Raw genomic sequence first — 20355 nt, forward strand, 5'->3', positions numbered from 1 at the left:
CGGTAAATGAAATCAAATCCTAACCGTGTCTAAATTATCTTCCTTACTTTAAATGAATTTGTGTGACCGTAAAGACAAATTTTCTCCGAGAAATAACACAAGAATACATGTACAGAGTAATAAATTGGATTTATGAATTTCTAAGTTTAGGATCACGATCTCTGTTTACAAAACTTGAATCCTCTAATTCGATCTCCGAAGCTGTAAGGTGTATGTGTTGTTAATTCAAGAGTCGCGATGACTTGATCTTGAATGAATGGATGCCGTGAGGTTTTGGCTCTTGGCAATGGAGGAACTAGCACATGGAGGGATGTTTGGTGGTTCTTCACAAGTGTGGCAAAGAATGCAGAGAACTTTCTGAAGCTTCTAAGTGTTTGGGAATTTGGGGGTTTTGAAGCTTCAGAGCTTCAGCGTTTGGGTGTGAGATTTCTGGCCCCTTCTTTGTTTTGGAGCCTTAAATTTATAGGCTCTCCAAATCTTGGCAACGGATGGATTTGGCCCTGATTACGGGCTTGATTAATTGACGAAAGAACCAAGCCTTGATTTGTGGTTTGATTTGTGATTTGACTCCACCAATTAATATTTGATTTCATTTAAATTAAATTCAAATAATTCCGTTCCGCCAAGCTTTGACACGCGTCTCTCTTGATGACTTATTCGGTTTTAATGAGTGCCAAGTCTAGGATTTGTGAGACAAATGATGCATGCGACATAAGCCCGATATGTCAAACTTAATATGTTCACCGAAATTTTGATTTTCACAGTGATAATGCAGCTATCTTTTTCCAAATCGTACATCTATGGCAGCAGCCTTAATCTTTCAAAATAAATATGGAATAGCTACAGCTCTGAGAGGATCTTTTTTATGTGCCGTTAAACCAGTAGATTCAGTCATGTCCAAATCCTCCCCACTTGCTCCACCAGGTAACACCCAGTCGAACTTGTGCACTATATTTGCCAAGGCTATCTCATTGACAGCCATGGCAAATTGAATTCCCGGACAGACCCTCCTACCAGCACCAAATGGAATTAACTGAAAGTCATTCCCTTTATAATCTATCTCACTATTCAAGAACCTTGCTGGCTCATACTCATCTGGTTTTTCATATAGTTTGGGATCTCTTCCAATTTGCCATGCATTGATCATAACGTGTGTCTTGGCTTTAATTTTGTAACCACCTATTTCCACATCTTGGGCTGCAATCCTGGGCACTAGTAATGGAACTGGTGGATGTAAGCGAAGAGTCTCCTTCATCACCGCCTTCAAGTAGTGCATTTCAATCAAATCATCTTCTGTTATGTGTTCTCCCTTTCGGACTATTTCTCTTACCTCATTCTGCAACTTTTTCATGACCCTAGGATGCCTTAAAAGCTCAGTCATTGCCCACTCCAGGACTGTATATGTGGTATCAGTGCCAGCAGCAAACATATCCTGCAACAGTTAATATTATTGATTAAGGTATTTGAAATACATATTCTTACATAGAGGAAGAATTGTGTTAGTTTTAATGGAAAAATAGCAGCGGGAGCATGACAACTTCTCCGATTTGACTTACTATTTATCTTGTAACACTGAGATTTAACACTGAAGCTTTGGCTTTTCAGCAGTTTATTTATCTAATATATGTACTCATCAGTCTACTTAACAGCTTTCTAACAGAAACACAGAGTGAGAGAGAGATGATTACCAAGATGAGAGCCTTAATACTAACTGTCTCAATAGGAAAACCTGCCAAGTTTTCTTTCTGAATTGCAAGCAAAACATCGACAAAATCCTGTTGGCCATCATCTCCACTCTTTGAACTTTGATCCATATGCTCTTGGACCACTTTATCTAAAAAGTCATCAAACTTCTTAGCCACCTTGTCGAACTTGGCTTCCAAACCGTTGACACGGCTCAACCAAGAAAGCCATGGGATATAGTCCCCAATGTTAGTAGTTCCCAATAACTCAGTGAACTCCCTCAAAAGTCCCTCAAACTTCATCCCACCTTCACCACTGTACTTCCTCCCCAGAGCGACTCTACATACAACATCATTAGTAAGCCTCGCAAACATTTCGCTTAAATTCAAAACTGATGGTGATGACTTCATTATGTTGCTGATCAAGGTTTTGGTTTCCTCTTCTCTAACAAAGCGAAAAGAGCGAACCCTTTTGTTGCTCAAAAGATTTATGACACATACGCTTTTGACCTGCCTCCAATACTCACCATAAGGAGCAGATGCAACGTCTTTGTAGTTGTAGAGAAGCTTCTCAAAGTTGGTGGACTTGGGTCGATCAGAAAATATGAGGTCATGGGTTTTCATGATCTCCCGAGCTGCCTGAGCCGAAGAGACAACAAGGACTGGGACACGTCCGAAGTGAAGAAGCATGAGAGGGCCATGGCGTTGAGATAATGTTTGCAGTGAGCGATGAGGGTACAAGCCTATTTGGTGAAAGTTTCCGATGATAGGGAGCTTCGGCGGAGAAGGTGGTGATGAGGTTTTGTTGGTGGTTGTGGTGGAGGAGTACCATCTGTATATGAGGATGATGAAAATAGCCACAAGTGTGAAGGCCAGACGTTGCAAGAACGAGATGGTTTCATTCACCGGCATCATTGTCCTACCCAGGAAAAGAAAATGTGTTTGCGTGTACATATATGCTGCGCCTGTGTGTTTATATATATAAACCTGTTGAAAAGTCTAGTGGGTAATGAATGCCCACATAGAAACTGAAGACATTGGGTAGATTTTTAATGCCCATAAAATTAATCTTGACTTAGGAGATGAAGAAAAATTATATTGTCAAAGATGTGTGCTTGGAGTTGCTCTATAAATAGAGCACTCCGTATGCTTTCAATATAGAGCAGAGAAAGAAAGAGAGGAAGAGGAGAGGAGAGAATACATAAAGTTATCTTTGTACTCCTATTATTCCAAATTATAATGAAAGCATCATTGCTGCCCGAGGACGTACTCCAGTCACACTGACTGTAGAGGAACCTCGTAAATTTTGTGTCTTGTTTTATTTATTGTATTGCACACACAACGTCGATTTTACAACACGTTATCAGCACGAAAAGCTCTCATGTCAGTGGAAAGCACAACGCCATAAATCCAGTGAAGCACTATCCACCTCTCACCTCAGTCATCTAAAATCTCACAGAATAAAAGGTATGTCCATTTTTCGTCTCTCCCACTGCGCCAAAAGCGCCCAACCGAATTCCCGTGAGAATTGAAATTTTACGACCTGAAGTCGTCACAAGATGAGAAAACTCGTATTTGACAACTGGTTTCCAGAGATCCAGAAGAATCTCATCAGACTTGGAAACCCAGATCACGTTGTTTTCGACGGATCTTGAGAACTCCCATGAATACTTGGTTGTTTGAGATGGTGATGGCAAGAATGAATCCACATAGGCCTCCCTCTCTTGTGCCTTCGTCAACCCTACTGTCATCTATGTCTCTGTAGGGAGGTTCTTATTTAACAATGCCATGTTCCCTAGGTCATGCAAGAACAACGCCAGTCTCTAGTAGCTTTTTGGATTGAATTGAATTTGGGCAACCTCCATAACTACCCAGCTAGCCCTGCGTTTCGAGACTGGCAGAGACAGAGAAGGAAGAAAAATAATAGAAAAGGGGGATTGATGGAATGGCAAGGCACATGTGAAGAAGAAAAAAATGGATGTTGACTGCAACATAAGAAAAATATATATATATATATATATATAAAAGGATTTGAATGGTGCATGACACCATTTGGTCAACATAATATAAATGGTTTGTGTTGGTGCATGGCACCATGCTGCAGGAATAAGAAAAGTAACAATAATAAGGTTTGAATAAGTGCTGACAAAAGAAAGAAAAATAATAAATAAAATGAGGTATGATACTTCTTGTTATTTATGTGAATTGTTGTTGGTTTAAAACTCTTTCACAAGTTCTATTTCCTTAAAGCAATTTATTTATCATGGACGGTTTTACCGCCTACTGTTTTAAGTTTTGATTTATGTGAATGGTGCTGAATTAAAGCCCTTGTCACAAGCTTTATTTACTTAAATGCAATTTATTCATTATGGCTGGAATTACCGCCTATTGCTTTAATTTATTTATTGTACTTTTTTTTTTGTTACGATAAGTACATACTGGACCCGAAGTTCCTTGATCAGATCAGAACCTGCAGTTTCTTGATCCTCATCAAATAAAAATGATTGGACCTGAAGTTCCATCAAACAAAAAGATTGAGCATGAAGTCCCTTGATCCTCAAGATCAGGACATGAAGTTCCTTGATAAGTACCTTAAGTTTGAAGTGCCGCAGTGCCTCAACTTAATTACAATAAAAGCCATAAGAATCTTAGTCTACAAACTATTAAATAAGGACCAGAAGTTCCTTATGTCCATACTCAAAAATGGTTTAGCAGAAGCATTTATTAAGCGGATGAAATTGATTACCCACGTTCTGCTGATGAAAATGAAATTGCCAAATTTTCTACATGGGACATGTCATTTTACATGATGCATTATTGATTTGGTTAAGACCTGTTGACAACCATCAATACTTCTCAGTACAACTTGTGTTTGGGAACCAGCTAAACATTATACATTTACGAGTTTTTGGTTGTGTTATCTATGTGCCTAATGCACTGCCACAACATACTGAAATGAAGCATCATTGCGGATTAGGCATTGATGTTGAACATCATCTATCAGTCAATATTTAAAACCCTTGACTGGGGATATATTTACCGTGTGGTTTGCGGACTATCATTTTGATAAGACAATTTTCCCGCCGTTAGGGGGAGAAAATAACTTCGTTTCAGAAGAACGATGAACAAATATCATTCCATAAGAATGATGAGAAAAAAAAATTGTTCCAGAAGAACGAAGAGAATTTGTCTTATTTTGATTCATGAAGCAATCAATATACAAACTAAGTGAGAATAATTGAATGATGCAACGATATGCAAATCAAATGCTAGATGCATTTAATGATGCAACGAAAGTGATGAAATCACATATACTTGCTGCAAATGTGCCTACAAGAATTAATGTCCATGTTGGACAAAATAATATGGCAGCAAATGATTTATCTGTTGCACACCTGAAGCGTGGCAGACCCTCAAACTCAAAAGGTTTAGTCCTTCAAAAGAAGAAGAATATGGCACTACTAAAACTATTGCATTCCCGAAGCATAACTGTCGCATGCCAGACACATGACAATTGCCGCAAGGATACTTGTCTCGGAAAGGTCAATCCGCGGACATGGGAATGTTGATGTCTCATGCATGAAGCATGATAGACGTATAGGTTCCAATGACTCAACTCCCGAAGTGGAGATTAAAATCCAAGCTCTATAATGCTCAAGAGGAGGTTATGATCCGCATTCTCTAAATTACGACTATCCTGGAAGAGATAGTGTAATGCCCTTGAAGAGACAATGGATATCCCAAAAGAAATGAAAAGCTTTTATGCATGCGCATGTACATGAGAATATGGGATCACAGATTGATGATAACCAATGGTAATTTTGGTTTTTACAAGTAGCTACTAAATTCATCAATGAGCTGTGGTGATATTGAGTCCCGTTCTTTTTCCATCAACAAAATTATGGGCCAAAATGGAAATAGGCAATTCCATTACAACTTTGTAAGAACGTGGAAAAATAGACCTATATACTTGGATACAATACAAATAGCCAAAGGATGTTGAACCTAGAAGGTTATATATGGCCATTTGTAATATCTTGAAATACACTCACATGATATGACACATGGTTGTAAAGGAGTTCATATGAATGGAGAATTATATATGAAGGGTTATGAGTCGCCCACATCATATCTCCATAAGTAAATCCCTCAAATATACATGGAAGTGAATTGCTCTGTATAAATTCTAAAGGAAAATGTGTCATGAAATGTAGAAAATCCCTGAAGGATTCAAATTGCTTGAAGAAAGCCCCAGAAGGGTAAAGCATAAAATATGTACTCAATACCGATGGATGATATAAATTGCCTTAGTGAGTACTTTCATTATAGTATTGTTGCAACATACTAAAATCTCTTGCAAGAGTTGATGATATTAAATTGGGACTCCTGAAGAGTCAAGAAAGATTATAAAGTGTTGAGAGAAATATTGTCTCGAACTGCAGAATCGAACAATATGCCAACACGAATCTTATCCATAATGTTTATGACATTAAAGAATCATATGGATTGAAGATTATGAGTTGAATACTCAAATGATTTAGACACTAAGAATGATCATTTATCCTTGCGAGGGTAAAGATAAATTGATATTTGGTCCAGAAGTACCACATCTTAGTAAAATATATGCTTTATTGTATTTAACACAATACACTGAATGAAATAAAGCTTATATATTAATATCTCCGAGAAATTACATACACATGAGTTAAAACAAACAAACAGAAGGGAACCTTCACAAAGGTTGCTCATGTGAAGCCTCAGTACTCGGAAGTACCCCAGAAGGGGGAGACACCAGAAATTGATTATTTGGAGTCTCAATACTTGTTGGAACTCCAGACAGCTGAGACAATGGATGTCTTTGGAATAAAGACTCGAACCCCCGATTATCATTTTGAGTCCAACCTTCGAATTCTAGTAGCTGGTCGAGCTTTTTTTTCATGCTCGTAGAGTAATTATTTGCAAGCATGTGTAACACTCTATTCTCATGCTTGAGCCCTCTAATCTCTTGTTTAAGACTTGCAACCTCAGCCGTTAATGATTCAACTTAGTGAGTTCGAGTAAGTAGGTGCTGGCCCATATTGGATACAGAGCCCGCACATTGAACACTGAGAGCCAATGAGTCTTGAACGGCCACCTCATCAGACCGGTTTGAAAGGATTCTGTTATCCTTTGGAGTGAGAAGATTCATGGCTACCACTGTAGCGGTTATGTTATTCTTCATCACTGAGTCCCCAACCGTAAGAGGACCATTAGAAGATGAGAAGGACGGGCGCCATATGGTATCCTGACGCTGCTCGTCTGTATCAATCTTGAGACTCAAATCTAAGCAAATGTTAGATGGGCAAGCCATTTTCAGAAATGATGAAGGAAGTCAGATAAAATCTCAGAAGTGCAAGAAAGGGAAATTTCTGCAGGCAACAATTTCTGAGTGTTTCTGAACAAAATTGATATCTCTATAAAAGGAGGGGCAACAGGACCACTTATTCAAAAATCGAAGAGACACCGATTTTCGAATTTCAAAAGCTGGATTTCCCTGCATGACGTCTGTCAACATTTCTCAGACGCAATCTCAGCTCTTGGATATCACGTGCAACTTTGTCAAAGATCTCTGATAAAGTTGAAAACGCGTGAATCTTACTGTTCTAATTACACCACAGTTGCTGACAAGAGTAAAGGCACAACACTACTACCTGCTATTGGGAAATCCATATATATGTCAACCTCTGTCCTCCATGGCAAGGCAGAACTGAAAAATATCTAACTCTTCCTCATCTCCGGGAATGCATCTTTCACAAAGTATCTCGAAATACTCAGTTTTCTTCCTCTCCGAGAATACCTCTACAAACAAGTCACACCAAAGTAAGAGTATCTTATATCATCAGGGACGAGAGCAAGAGTATCTCATATCATGCAATCTCCCTGTCCTTTCCTTTGCCCTTGTTCTTACCTGCCAAGACAAGGACAGAGAAAGCAATATGTCGGAACCTCCACTCAAACTTTCGCTGCCACCAAGAAGTGATGGTCCATTCAAATGCAAGGTTTGCATTTAACTCGTGCATCAATGAGCAACTACTACAAGAGAAGATGCCACACATGCATGGGGAAAAACTAGGGAACATACCACTTCTGCAAAAGGAGCAAGTAAGGCAAGTGAAAATGATACATTGAAGCATGTGGAGACAAGCACAACAAACACATGTCAGTTCATCCCCGACAAAGTCTAAGATCACTTGTCACATGAAGCTCCTCATGGTCCAATTTCATTCAAGATCAAGCCTAGACGGCCTTTGAAGAAATCACAAGTCCGATTCAAGATCAAGTGTCAACTACCCTTGACTCAAATTCAGCTCCAGATAAAATAGGTAAATTCAGACCTTTGAAGGAAGTCTAGCAGAAGGCCCTCCAACCCAGTTCAAGAGCAAGTCTGTGGAAAGTTAACAACAAGTGAAACACCTCATTCGGCAACTATCACCGCTAAAAGACTAAAGCAGCAGGATCAATGATCAGCCTAAATAGTTTGAAATCAGGGGGAGATACTCATCAAGGGGGAGCATCCAAAAATAGATCAAGATCTTAACGAGGCAACTCATGTTGATATGTGGGCATCCAAGGGGGAGTGTTGAAAAGTCTAGTGGGTAATGAATGCCCACATAGAAACTGAAGACATTGGGTAGATTTTCAATGCCCATAAAATTAATCTTGACTTGAGAGATGAAGAAAAATTATATTGTCAAAGATGTGTGCTTGGAGTTGCTCTATAAATAGAGCACTCCATATGCTTTCAATATAGAGCAGAGAAAGAAAGAGAGGAAGAGGAGAGGAGAGAATACATAGAGTTATCTTTGTACTCCTATTATTCCAAATTATAATGAAAGCATCACTGCTGCCCGAGGACGTACTTCAGTCACACTGACTGTAGAGGAACCTCGTAAATTTTATGTCTTATTTTATTTATTCTACTGCACACACACCGTCGATTTTACAACAAAACCTACTTTGCGGAGTAGGTGGCGTTCTTTCCTTAGGAGGTGTGCCATAGATTGCTCCATTTGTATATTCCAACGCAAATTTCATTTTCCTTGCCTTGCTACTATTTTCTTTTCCTTTGACTTAAAGCTGGTTTGGTATTGTTGTGCCTTAAAAAAAAAAAAAAACTGCTTCTGTTGTGTTGTGAGAGTAAGCTCATTTTTGCTGTTTAACGTTTTCAACTTTTTTTCATCCAAAACTATGAAAATAAGCTGTTTTTAAGTGTTTACAAAACATTTTTTTTTAGCTCAGCTTTTTTTTATACCCACTTTTTATAAAAGCATCTTAGTACCAAATTAGTACTTACTTAGTTATTGGTTTCTATGTCATCTTTTATTTTCTTTGAAATAATCATAACAAAAAGAATACATGGCGATGTATAGGACATCCGTAAGACATAAGTTTTCAAATTGTTGATGACTACTGGATTGATATAATGAACTAAAACTATATAGTTCTTCGTCTAAAATATGTCGTCTGTAAGAGGAAATAAGAGTCATGTAATATGCAACTTTGGTTCAATTGTTGCAGCCGATTTAGAATACCGCACTACAAAAACTTTACGTTCATATTTGTTGGTTTTCAAATTGCTATCGAACTCAGTTGGAAAGAGATAGGCAGATAGTTATAGACAATTTAGAATACTGCACTACAAAAGCTTTACGTTCATATTTGTTGGTTTTCAAATTGCTATCGAACTCAGTTGGAAAGGGATAGGCAGATAGTTATAGACAATTTAGAATACTGCACTACAAAAGCTTTACGTTCATATTTGTAGGTTTTCAAATTGCTATCGAACTCAGTTGGAAAGAGATAAGCAGGATAGTTATAGACAAAAGGCTTTGTTGACAAAAGGCTTGCTAAAGGTGCGGCATGTGCAGCTGCGTTCCAAGCTTTTACATCCGACGACGCCAAGTTTGTGGCGGGTGGGGGGTGTTAACAAAAGTCTATTGTGCTGTGTAATTAGTCATTATCTTAGAATCTTCTCTTTGTAATTTACCTCATATAGGACTCTCGTTGATAATGTACTATAAAACTTGTATACCTTGATGAATGAAAGCAAGCAATTCCAACATATTCTCTACCTGTCAAACTCTTGTTGAAGTCACATAAGCTGCAACTTTGATGGAATTGTTGAAGTCAATACAGAATATTGCACTACAAAAGCTTACATACATATTTGTGGGTTTTCAAATTGCTATCGAACTCAGTTGCAAAGGGATAGGTAGATAGTTACAGTCAACTTGCAAAAGGGATAGGCACAGATCCGTCTTTACATATTTTCTGTGCTCATTTCATATGCTCATACATGGATAAGGGTGTGTGATATATCCATTTTAAGTAAAATGAAAAAATAAATCTGCTCTCTTCTGAGACAATTTGTTATACATGACCTTACACACTTAACATTGGAGGTTTGAAATTTGAAAGAACAAGAAAGCATCTTCAGCGGTCGACCATGCCATTCTGGTTTTGGCTCCACCTTCGATGCCATTTTTGTAAGCACAAACAAAATAGGACTGTAGAAAATAAGGATATGAATAGTGCATAGAGTAAATGTGGTGGGAAGTAAAGAATATGAAATGGTATTTACTATTTATAAAAAAATATTTGGAAAGAGTCTTCGGAATTTTTTATTTTTCTGATTTTTCTTCTCCTTTTTAAATGTTTCCCCCTCCCTTTTTTTTTTTTTTTTTTTTTTTACAATTTTTTAATTTATTATCGTTGAAAATATAAATTGTTGGATTAAAGTCAAAATCTGAATTAGACGATGCAATTGCGTCACGTATAATAAAGCCGTTAAACTAGCCGTTGAGAGCCTAATCAACCATTGCGGCTGGCCTCACATGAAAATTCTTGTCGCACCACCTTCTCTGTCGGACGCATATAGCGCACACGCCCAACACAAAGTCAATAAATAAATAAAATTGTGGTTGATGTAACAAAGTAAATCTGGGCCTGGCTCGCCAAGGCTGCTGCCAAAGCTCTACCAGCCATGAGGAATTTTGGAGTGGATTTAAAGTTTAAGCCATAGCAAAATTCCATGGACGGAAATTTAAGCCATTAGCAAAATTCCATGGGCGGAAATGCTGTTTACCCAAGCAATTGCTTGGGTCTGGATCCCATTGTTTCACACGCAAGCCTTTCACATGACATACTCATGGTTTCCTGTTGCATGCGTTCAATGTCAGACAAAGTTTAAGCCATAACAAAATTCTTTGACATACATGAAGTTACAATTTGTCCCCTCACCATATCAAAATCAACGCACGCATAGGTGACTTTCTCTTTCTTCCCCCCTCTTTTTTTTTTTTTTTTTTTTTTGAAATGATGATAATGGATTAGGAGCTACGCATAAGACTTGATTTTTGGACTACAATAGTAGAAACTTTACTCTCTAAACTCACACAATGCGGAAAGAAAGAACCAAGATCCGAGAATTAGTCGTCAACTACAAGTAGGCTACTTTCTTCCCGAACAAACCGCGTTTAAACCTTGCTTTTAAACGTTTTCAGACCACGTTTGGTGTCTAAAATTATATTGTATTGAATAAAATGATCATTAAATTTAACCATTTTCGATATGTTTTCTTTCGTTTTTGCTAGTGAATGGTTTACTGAGGCACTTTTTTTTAATCAAAGATATTATCTACACTAAAGAGAAGGGGATGAGCCTAACCTCATAATGAGCTAGTAATAATATAGTTCAAATTTGCCTTTGGCGAGAATCGAACCTAAGAAAAATCAGGTATTGGACCGAAAGAAACAGGAAAAATAATGGGTAAGGACTCTTTCATCCAAACAATTCCACACAAGAGAAAAGAGTTCCGACAGACACAAATGCTCCAATATGGGTTTTGTTAGTGGTTGTAGCGGAGGATCAGGGAAATGGCCAGCAATGTGAAGGTGAAAGATTGCGTGGGTGGAGGGGTTTTTCTTCTCAAATTAATGTGCCTCTCAATATACAAGTTTACCTCGCTTTTTTTTCTTTTTTTTTCTTAACCTAGTGATGTTGCTTGTCCTGCTTTAGAGAGGTTAGGTTTCTTGCCCCCCAATTTTCCTTGTATCTTTGTTGTTTTTGTTTCTAGAGGGGTAAGGTTTATATCCCCCATTTTTTTCATGTATTTTAATTTATGTGTTTTTTCTTGTATTACAAGAGGTTAGGTTTATGTCCCTCTATCTAATAAGTATACCATTTTTCCGATATCAATAAATTTCCCTGATACAATCAAGCTTTTTTGAGAAGGAAAAGAAAAAAAAAAAGTTTGCAAAAACAAGGATCATAGCTTTAAAAGAAAACTAATGAAAGGAGCATGAAAACTTTGAATTTTAACGATAATGACAAAATAAAAGATAAAATGAATAGTACCAGAATTGACTTTTTAGTTTGAAAATGTGATTTTTCGTTAAAATGAACAGTATCATAAGTTTTTCGTTAAAGTTCCCTAGTTTTAAAGAAGAAAATTAAACCCTTTTTTGCCGGGTGAAGAACAATTAAACCTAATTATTATAGAAATGGAATAGCAACGGTTGGTATTTTATATAAAAATTAAACCTTCTACATATATAATTAGGTTTAGAAGAAAATTAAACCTAATTAATATTGTAGAGCAAGAAATTTAAAACACTTGGGATCTCTTCCAATGTGCCATACATTGATCAAAACTTGTGTCTTAGCTTTAACTAGAAATTACACCCGCGCGTTGTTGCAGGAACCATTTGTTTTAGGCGTAATCAGATGAATGAAACACATTTAAGTTGAATGAATTCAACACAATTATGAACAAACAAAGGGATACATGAGTGAAAGAGGTCGATAAGATAAGCAGTTTATGCTACCTTGTGCCAAAAAATTTATGCTAGTACGCCCTCTTGTGTTCAAGGAGCAATTGAAAGAAAATAGTTCATGAACGTCGCGCTTCTGCTGGCAGAGTTGGACTCATATCAGGATCAATACAAGTTCTAGGAAAGGATTGCCAAAAGAATGCATGCATAACTTCTTCTACAGTAAATGTGTTCACCTGAGTCACAATCCCCTTGCAAGGATTGTAAAACTCAAAGCTTACTGCCCAAAACCAAATAATTTGTACCATTTACATGCTTGTGCAACATATACCTTACAAACATAAAAAATCGAATACAAATTTGTAAATCATGGATGGATTTTGTTTTACATTTTTATAATCAAATCAAGTAGCAGTGTAGCATGTAAAATTACAAACTTGAAGCAACCAGAGAGAGCAAAAATTAAGATGTAGAGATATCCTCAAACTTGCAACATACTGTACAGAAGCTAACCGTAGAGGTTTGTGAAGCAAACTTGCAACTAAAAAATGCATGATGAAATGGATTCATAGTTTTCATGCATGACACAACCCTATATTATTCCATAAGTCAACTTAATATCATTTCAAAAAGTGAAATTATAATGCTTACTTGTCACAGAAAGGGCAATGCCAAAATGAAGGCATATGGCGAAACTTCTGTAGCATTCATTGCACTTTGTAGCCGATACGTTTTTGCCTATCTGATGGCATCTGCTAACACAAAAAAGGCCACCAAAGGGAAGCCACGTCTACTTTGATTCTTATATCATGCGATAAATAGAACAGATAGATGATGTTTTCCATATCAATACCATACTAAGAAATCTAAAGGACGCAATACAGTAGCTTACTAATTCAAAAGATTAAATGAACTATAAATGGACCAATGGTTAATCAAACATATTCAATACAACTGAATCACATTCTAATTTTAAGCTAAGCACTATATTGCCAAGAAAAGTGCCCATATTGCTGTGAATGTAAAAAAAAATGAGTTAGCACTATCCACTGCTCATTTTGCTAAACGAAAAGCCTAGAATCTATTCATTTCAAGTAAGTAAAAATCCAGAACAGGGAGATGGAGATATTGGACGTTGAAAAGTGAATAAATTGTCATCTTAACAATCGATTTAACCTATATACACCCACAGGTATCAAATTAGATCTTGGATAAAAATAAAACTGCTAATGAGATAACTGATTCCTGGTGTGAGTCATCACTTCTACTTTTTATGGCAATGATTACTTAAAGTTCTTATGCATACCAGCTCTCACTGGACTCAACAACACATGGAGGTAAGGACCAATCCAGTAATCTTGAGAAAAGGGGATCCCTGAACCCTCAAAACCCACATACATCTTTTGGCAAGATAAGTCACATTGCCAAAGCACAAAAGAAAAAATAATAATAATGTATTGACACATTTAAAAAGAAATTCCGAACCTTTTGTACAATGCAAGAAGGTCTGGGAGTACTGAAAAAAAATGTCTATAAGAAGTATTCAATTTTTCCTTTACTATGCTCAATTATGTGGATGTGCATTGTACTGCTATAATGATGACAATTATTTGTCAAACGCAAGTGGATTTCTACCATTTTATCAGAAAATTTTAATATCAAAGGAAAGTAAGCTTGTATGGAATAAAAATTGTTTAAAATTAATGACCATATTAAGAACAGAAAAGTTTCAGCAAATAATTGAATGTAATACACCAGACATAGATGAGAGGATTGAGTAATTAGGAATTCTATCATTCATGTGAAAAAGAAAACATGCATTATAGTTGAAACAAGTCTACCTTTACTTGGAGCCTTAACTTCAAGTAATCCATTATCTCACCAAGCATGGCAGCTTTAATCGTCTGCACAAAACGGAAGCACATAGAATACAGATGATGAGTTTTTGCACAAAGCAACTAAAACGACATAATACCTAAGATCCAATGAAGTCAAATTTTTCTTGCTATATATGGCTATGCATGCTATTAGAAACATCCATTTGTAGATCGTAATGTGTCATCAATATCATAGTTTCAAGTAATAAGTCTACTACATGGAGGAAAAACACAGAAAGGTGAAGTAGAAAAGCAGAAGACATAATACTTGGGCCTTTGGCAGGAATAGTAAGTTTCTGAAAAAATTGCTAAACCATCTTACAAATTCAATCGTTAAACGTTATACTGTAACCCAAGACAAAGATAAAATTATACAGTTTGTTTACAAATCAAAACAAAGTGCTGCTATAATCCGCAACCGCTATGAATCATAAGATGGTAAATGAGAAAGAGAGAGAGAGAGAGAGAGAGAGAGAATTTGAGAAGCACCTGCTAACATTACCAAAAAATTGAAAATGGTGGTTTTCATATGAAGATAAGGCACCTAATATGAAATCAGGGCACAAAAATTATAATTAAAAATTTTATGTAAGGTAAAAACCTAATTCATTGATTAATTAAGACAAATGACTGAAAACATCAACTTTTCAATTGTTATCAGTATTACATGGACTAAAAGAACAGGCGAAGTAAGATTTCATGTAGAATATCACTTCTATAAACTAAATCCAGTAAATCAGAGAAAAATGTACTACAACAGTACACGACTGAAAAAGAGAGAGTACAAAATCCAGTCTACTGCTTAAGCATGACTCTATGTAAGATTCTTTTCCCTTCCGTTAAAGTTTGAACAGACCAACATATCACATTAAGGAAAACAAATCACTTCTCAGCCTTGGCAGCAGCTTGTGCAGATTTTCCATACAATTCTTCTCTAACAGCAAGTTGGCCCTTCAATTTCTTATCTTTCAAGCCCTGAAAACACAAAATCCAAGATGCAGTGACAAATAACAATGTGTAAGTTTCATGAAAACTCAAAGTTTCTAGGCCAAACCTCCAAATTTGCTTCTGCTCCTCTAAGAAACTTCTTCACTCTCTTATCTAACTCATCAGAAATCTTCTCCTGCAAATTAAGGTACTGCCATTTTATTTTCTCATTCCCTTTTTAAGAAAATTATGTGCACATAAGAGCCTAAAGTTCAGCTCTCACGTTGGTGAGTTAAATAGTGTAATGTACAAAAGGTTAGAGCTTAATCCAGTGCTATCATAACTAAAATACCAAACTATCAAAACTCAAAAATCTCCACCTAACAAAACATCTAAAAAACATATTTTCAATGAGATTGAGTATAATCATGACTGCAAGCAGATCTTGTGGGACTGCTACAAAAAATATAAACTAGTTGATTTCCGTAATAAAATATAATCAGTTGATTTTCAGGCGTACCTGTTCCATTGCAGGCACAGTGTCAATAGTGCCACCATCTTGTTTCACACCCATTTAGCTTACAGCAGTTTCGAATCCTTCAAACGCAAAATGCCCTGAAACTTGATGAGTAATACAATTCAATGACGACATTCAAATTTTACTTTTCCAAAGAAAAAAAAGATGGTCCACATAAATCTTTTAGCTTGAAAATCCACACCCACAAACCAACCCAATTCAAATGGTGAATTTGTTATAAATGAACACTACGATTTGAGGATCGATCACATACCAGCTTAACAGCCACCTCCTCCCCACTGTGTACATTTACACCTAACACCAGAAGAGCAATTTCATTACAAAACACATTAAATTAACACAATGAATAATTTTCTAAGGAAAAAAAGGATATCAAGCACTGATTACCATACCTAAATAGAGTTCTCCGAAAGACCCACTCCCAATCTTCCTCCCCAGCTTAAACTTCCCAGCAACCACATGCTTCATGATGCATCAATGTCCAATATGATTTGACCCACAGACTCAAACTGGCTTTATTTCACAGCAATTTGTGCAAAATTCTTCCTTCCTAATCAAATCCAGCTGCACGGCATACTCAACCGGCAAAAATATGCATATCCCTTTCTGATTCATCCACTCTGAAATCTGCAACCCATAACACATTATTACGAAAGCAGACGAATTTCCAATTACTTATGATACAAACGAACACATTAACTAACAAAAATCCTAATTCCCTCTTTCACTCACTTTCTTTAACTAGTCTAAAATTTAATTACTTTGATGCTTCTTTCATTTTCTTTCATTTTCTGAGCAACCAAACAGGGGATAACACAAATTGCAAGGTAAGAAAGAAAGATGGAAACCTGGAGGGCTTGGGAGAAGCGTTTCCGCTTTCGGAGGTCGTGAATGGTGCGCAGAAGCTCTGTGACTCGGACTTTGTTGCCATTGTAGACGCAGTCGTCGATCTCTAGAACCACATTCAAGCTAGGGTTTCCGAGCAGGCTGATTTTGTTGTAGAGGGTCAGCTACTTGGTCCTGCTCGTGTAGCAGGACCTGCTCACCATCGCATTTCGGATTAGGGTTCTGGCGAAGAGCTTTGAATCCATGATTTGGGGTTTAGGGTTTTTGGAGTTGGGGGAGAAGAACCAGAGAAATGAAAATGAAGGGGGGCTTTCGGAGGAATTGGGAGAAGAAGAGAAGCAGCTGAGACAGAGAAGCGAGCTTTCCTCATGTTTTTCTTGGTACAGATACTCATATTGTGATTAATTAGCATCACACATCATGATATTAAAGTTCTAATCATGTTAGACCTATGCCATGTAGCATATGCATTCAACTCAAGACCCTAACATCACAGGCCAAATTAATTGATATTATCAAGAAGTTGAGACTTTACCAAAGCAGCAAGGCAGCAGTTGCAAAATTCACAGTCAAAAGCTTTCACTTTGTTTTGATCTGCAAAATACCAAAAAGACATTCACGATCAAGGAAGGAAAACTTATTTCATTAAAGAATGCACTTCAGCCATTATCAAATTGTCAAGCGAGCGAAACGTATAAAACCATACACATTTACACAGCCAAACTGTAAACTTTTTATCAGCAAAAAAAGACAACAATTCACCTAAGAATAAACATAAACTTACATATTCAAATTGATATGACAGTTTTTAAAGATTGAAAAACTGAACCAACAGACATTTGTTTGAATATCAAACTCATTGTGTCATCTGAATTCAGTTGAATACATAAGCTACCAACGCAATCACTCTGCTACCACATGTGCTAAGCTATTAATAGCAGAGAAAATAAAATTTACAGAACAAACTCACAACTAAACGATCAAACCATCTGATAAGAAACGATGAATCAAAGCAATTTTCTATCAAACAACTAAAGACCTTGGAAGATGCCCTAACTTACTTGGGGGAGTGGAGGGAGAGTAACCGATAGGAACTAAGACATTACTGGTTTTTCTTTTGCATGTAGTTCCAAAGGAACAGACTCGGTAGAATCTTATACAACAGTTCTACAAATTATATTGTGGAACATCAAATATATCAACCTTTTCTGACCCTTTATTTCATGCGTTTCTGGCTGCCTTATTACATGAGCCAGCAAGCCAGCGTATTCCCCATGTGTTTATATGGATCATCCCAGAAGCATGTTCTTTTATTCACCTGCCCTCAATATTGAACAAACTCATCCATCTTTTTACATGACACTCTCATGTCTCACTCTTATACTTGCATATGTCATACACAATATGTGCATGCTCACAGCCAACAAAGTGTCATGACAGTATGAACGGAAGAAAAATATAATAATAAGTGATAAAATTAGGGAAATTGGATGTTGTATGCACTATTATAAAAATCTTTTGCTGAAATAGGAAAATCAACACTACCAACATGAATTTTGACATGAAAAATATCTCATATGCCCTGTCTTAATCACAATTAAGGGAACATTAAGCATCTTAATTAGTTTACAAAATTAATAGCAAAAGTCACATGTCAGCAGAAATCAGAGTTTAGTGGCAGGGACCAAAAGAATCTCAGTAAAAATGAAACAATTCCAAACAAATAGAAAGAACTCGAGAAAAAGAAAAAGGAAAAAATAAAATAAAAAAATTGGAGAAACAATTTCAAACAAATCTTTAAAAAGCAACTGCACCCGTTGCTCACTGTCTCTCTCCCCAATTCCCGCTTCTCCCTACATCTATCTCTTTCCATCGGCTTGCAATCATGTAAACTTGTACCATGGAAAATGGAGACAATGAATCAAAGTAAAACATTTGGAAAGCATTAAGGCTTCAATAATTCAAGGAACTTTGCTAAAATTCCATGCTACAATCAGTAATCTGCCAATGCACCAAGAATGTTGAATAGTTATAATTCTCTAATGTGATGTCTGGAGGAGGAAGTTTAAAGTACAGAGGGATTTTAGATTTGGTTGTTAAAAATGTACAAAAAAAACATTAGACTAAATCTATGAAGCTGCTATTAGAAGAAAATGGAAGTTCTTCCAAAGTCGGATTCTAGTTTTTAATCCTGTAATGATTTCGATCACTGGGCAAAAATGATTTTCTAATACATGATGGACTTGTTATTTCTCTCCTGAGTCATGTTTTCTAATTATTTTCTTCTAAAGTTGTGGCTGATCATCCAAATTGCAACGACATTCAACCTTTGGGACTTACGTAAATTTGGGGCAAAAAAAAAAAAAAAAAAAACAGTCAATATACAATGGCTTGTCATTTTTCAACCTATCCAATTCAAAGTAGCACATCTCTAATTCAACATATCCAATTCATATCAGCACATATCCAAATTCCAGTTCAATAAACCACATATCCAAATCAATTCAAACTAAATACCTAATATTCAATCACATATCCAATTCAAACAACATGGCTAATATTCAAGAACATGTCCAATCTTTAAGCACATTTACAAAACAGATTTAGAACACTATAAAATCCTCTTAGTAGCAGAACATAAACATCAAAATCCAACAGAAAGACAAAGCAGCATACCAATTCTCTATCTTGTATGCTGTTTTCAGGTGGATCTTCCTAACTCGTCCCAAAAAACCGTGCATATAGTTCACCTGCAAGTATCATCCCACAACCAAAAATTAGAGAGAACCAAGGAATACATAAGGAACCAAGAAATGGGATAAAAATCAATCAACAAAGGAATGAGAAGCAAAATCAATGCTTTCAAAGTCGTATGGCATACTGGCTTATCACAATTCTTTGTTATAAATATACCCACATTATATATGGATAAATTTAAATAAAAAAATAAAAGATAACAAAATCATACATCTCTCTGTCTATCTCTATCTCCCTATCCATCTCTCTCTATAAAATCAGAAATCCCCCAAAACCGGACCTAACATACTAAACAATTAGAAAATCTAAGGCACCATTAAAGAATACAATTTAAAAAAGAAACTCATCTTTGGATTGGAGGTGTGCAGCGCAAGATCCGGCACACCCTACTCTCAGTAGGGTTTGTTGATGACCCCTACCCCGTCTCTTTGAAATCCCAACGACCCATATGGTCTTCTCTGACCATACCGACCCTCCCATCTACAGAAACAGCGCCGAGACCCCTACCCCTCCCCCTCGCTCTCCTTCCATCGCCATCTTTCTCTCTGTCTCTCGCTCTCTCTCTCTCTCTCGCAGACCCTCCCCGAAACGACAACAAATGATACCTGCCCGGTGACCCCCTATCTCGCCCAAAACGGAGAGGACAAAATTACCCTTCTTAATAGACCATCCCCACCATCGGATCGTAATCTTCGATGGACAAAAATGTAATTAAATAAATTGGGCCTTGCTAAAGGCCGGGCTTCCCAGCCAAAACCAACACATTTGGGCCTGGCTGAGGGCCGGGACGCTGACCCAAAACCAACAGACAGATCAATTGCATGGTTGCAATTAATCTGAAACTCGGGTTGAAACACTGTTCATTTCTACAGTGGCAATTCCAAACCTTTCTTTTAGACTAAAGTAATGTCATAACT

At 36.8% G+C, this 20355-nt stretch overlaps 2 protein-coding genes across 11 annotated transcripts; both read right to left on the minus strand.

Moving 5' to 3' along the window:
* Nucleotides 1–820: 820 nt before the first annotated feature.
* Nucleotides 821–2628, minus strand: LOC137712338 (cytochrome P450 736A117-like). The gene is made up of 2 exons (XM_068451435.1): nt 1689–2628; nt 821–1432 (listed from the first exon to the last, which is right to left on the minus strand). Exons 1-2 carry the CDS (start codon nt 2595–2597, stop codon nt 821–823), a joined length of 1521 nt encoding a protein of 506 aa, XP_068307536.1. The 5' UTR covers nt 2598–2628.
* Nucleotides 2629–12159: 9531 nt separating this feature from the next.
* LOC137713002 (casein kinase 1-like protein 11) lies at nt 12160–19978 on the minus strand. Of its 10 annotated transcripts, none has more exons than XR_011065264.1 (9): nt 19358–19978; nt 17217–17275; nt 16684–16873; nt 16228–16462; nt 16089–16129; nt 15818–15912; nt 15425–15493; nt 13145–15345; nt 12160–12773 (listed from the first exon to the last, which is right to left on the minus strand). XR_011065264.1 is itself a non-coding variant. In XM_068452230.1 (7 exons), exons 4-7 carry the CDS (start codon nt 16301–16303, stop codon nt 15253–15255), a joined length of 279 nt encoding a protein of 92 aa, XP_068308331.1. In that variant the 5' UTR covers nt 16304–16462; nt 16684–16873; nt 17217–17275; nt 19358–19964; the 3' UTR covers nt 12842–15252. The 10 variants fall into 10 exon arrangements, 1 of the variants encoding a protein (XP_068308331.1); XR_011065263.1 differs by having other exon boundaries at nt 15818–15918; XR_011065265.1 differs by having other exon boundaries at nt 16017–16129.
* Nucleotides 19979–20355: the final 377 nt, after the last annotated feature.

The sequence above is a fragment of the Pyrus communis genome, chromosome 13 (assembly GCF_963583255.1).
Source record: "Pyrus communis chromosome 13, drPyrComm1.1, whole genome shotgun sequence".
In the NCBI taxonomy this organism is placed as follows: domain Eukaryota; kingdom Viridiplantae; phylum Streptophyta; class Magnoliopsida; order Rosales; family Rosaceae; genus Pyrus; species Pyrus communis.

Coding starts and splice junctions, on each gene's coding strand:
- LOC137712338 (XM_068451435.1), bottom strand. CDS start 2,597: ATGATGCCGGTGAATGAAACCATCTCGTTCTTGCAACGTCTGGCCTTC. Junction 1,433..1,688: donor GTATTAAGGCTCTCATCTTG/GTAATCATCTCT, acceptor TAACTGTTGCAG/GATATGTTTGCTGCTGGCAC.
- LOC137713002 (XM_068452230.1), bottom strand. CDS start 16,303: ATGAAGCATGTGGTTGCTGGGAAGTTTAAGCTGGGGAGGAAGATTGGG. Junction 16,130..16,227: donor TTTCGGAGAACTCTATTTAG/GTATGGTAATCA, acceptor TTCTGGTGTTAG/GTGTAAATGTACACAGTGGG. Junction 15,346..15,424: donor GAGCAGAAGCAAATTTGGAG/GTTTGGCCTAGA, acceptor TTGTGTTTTCAG/GGCTTGAAAGATAAGAAATT.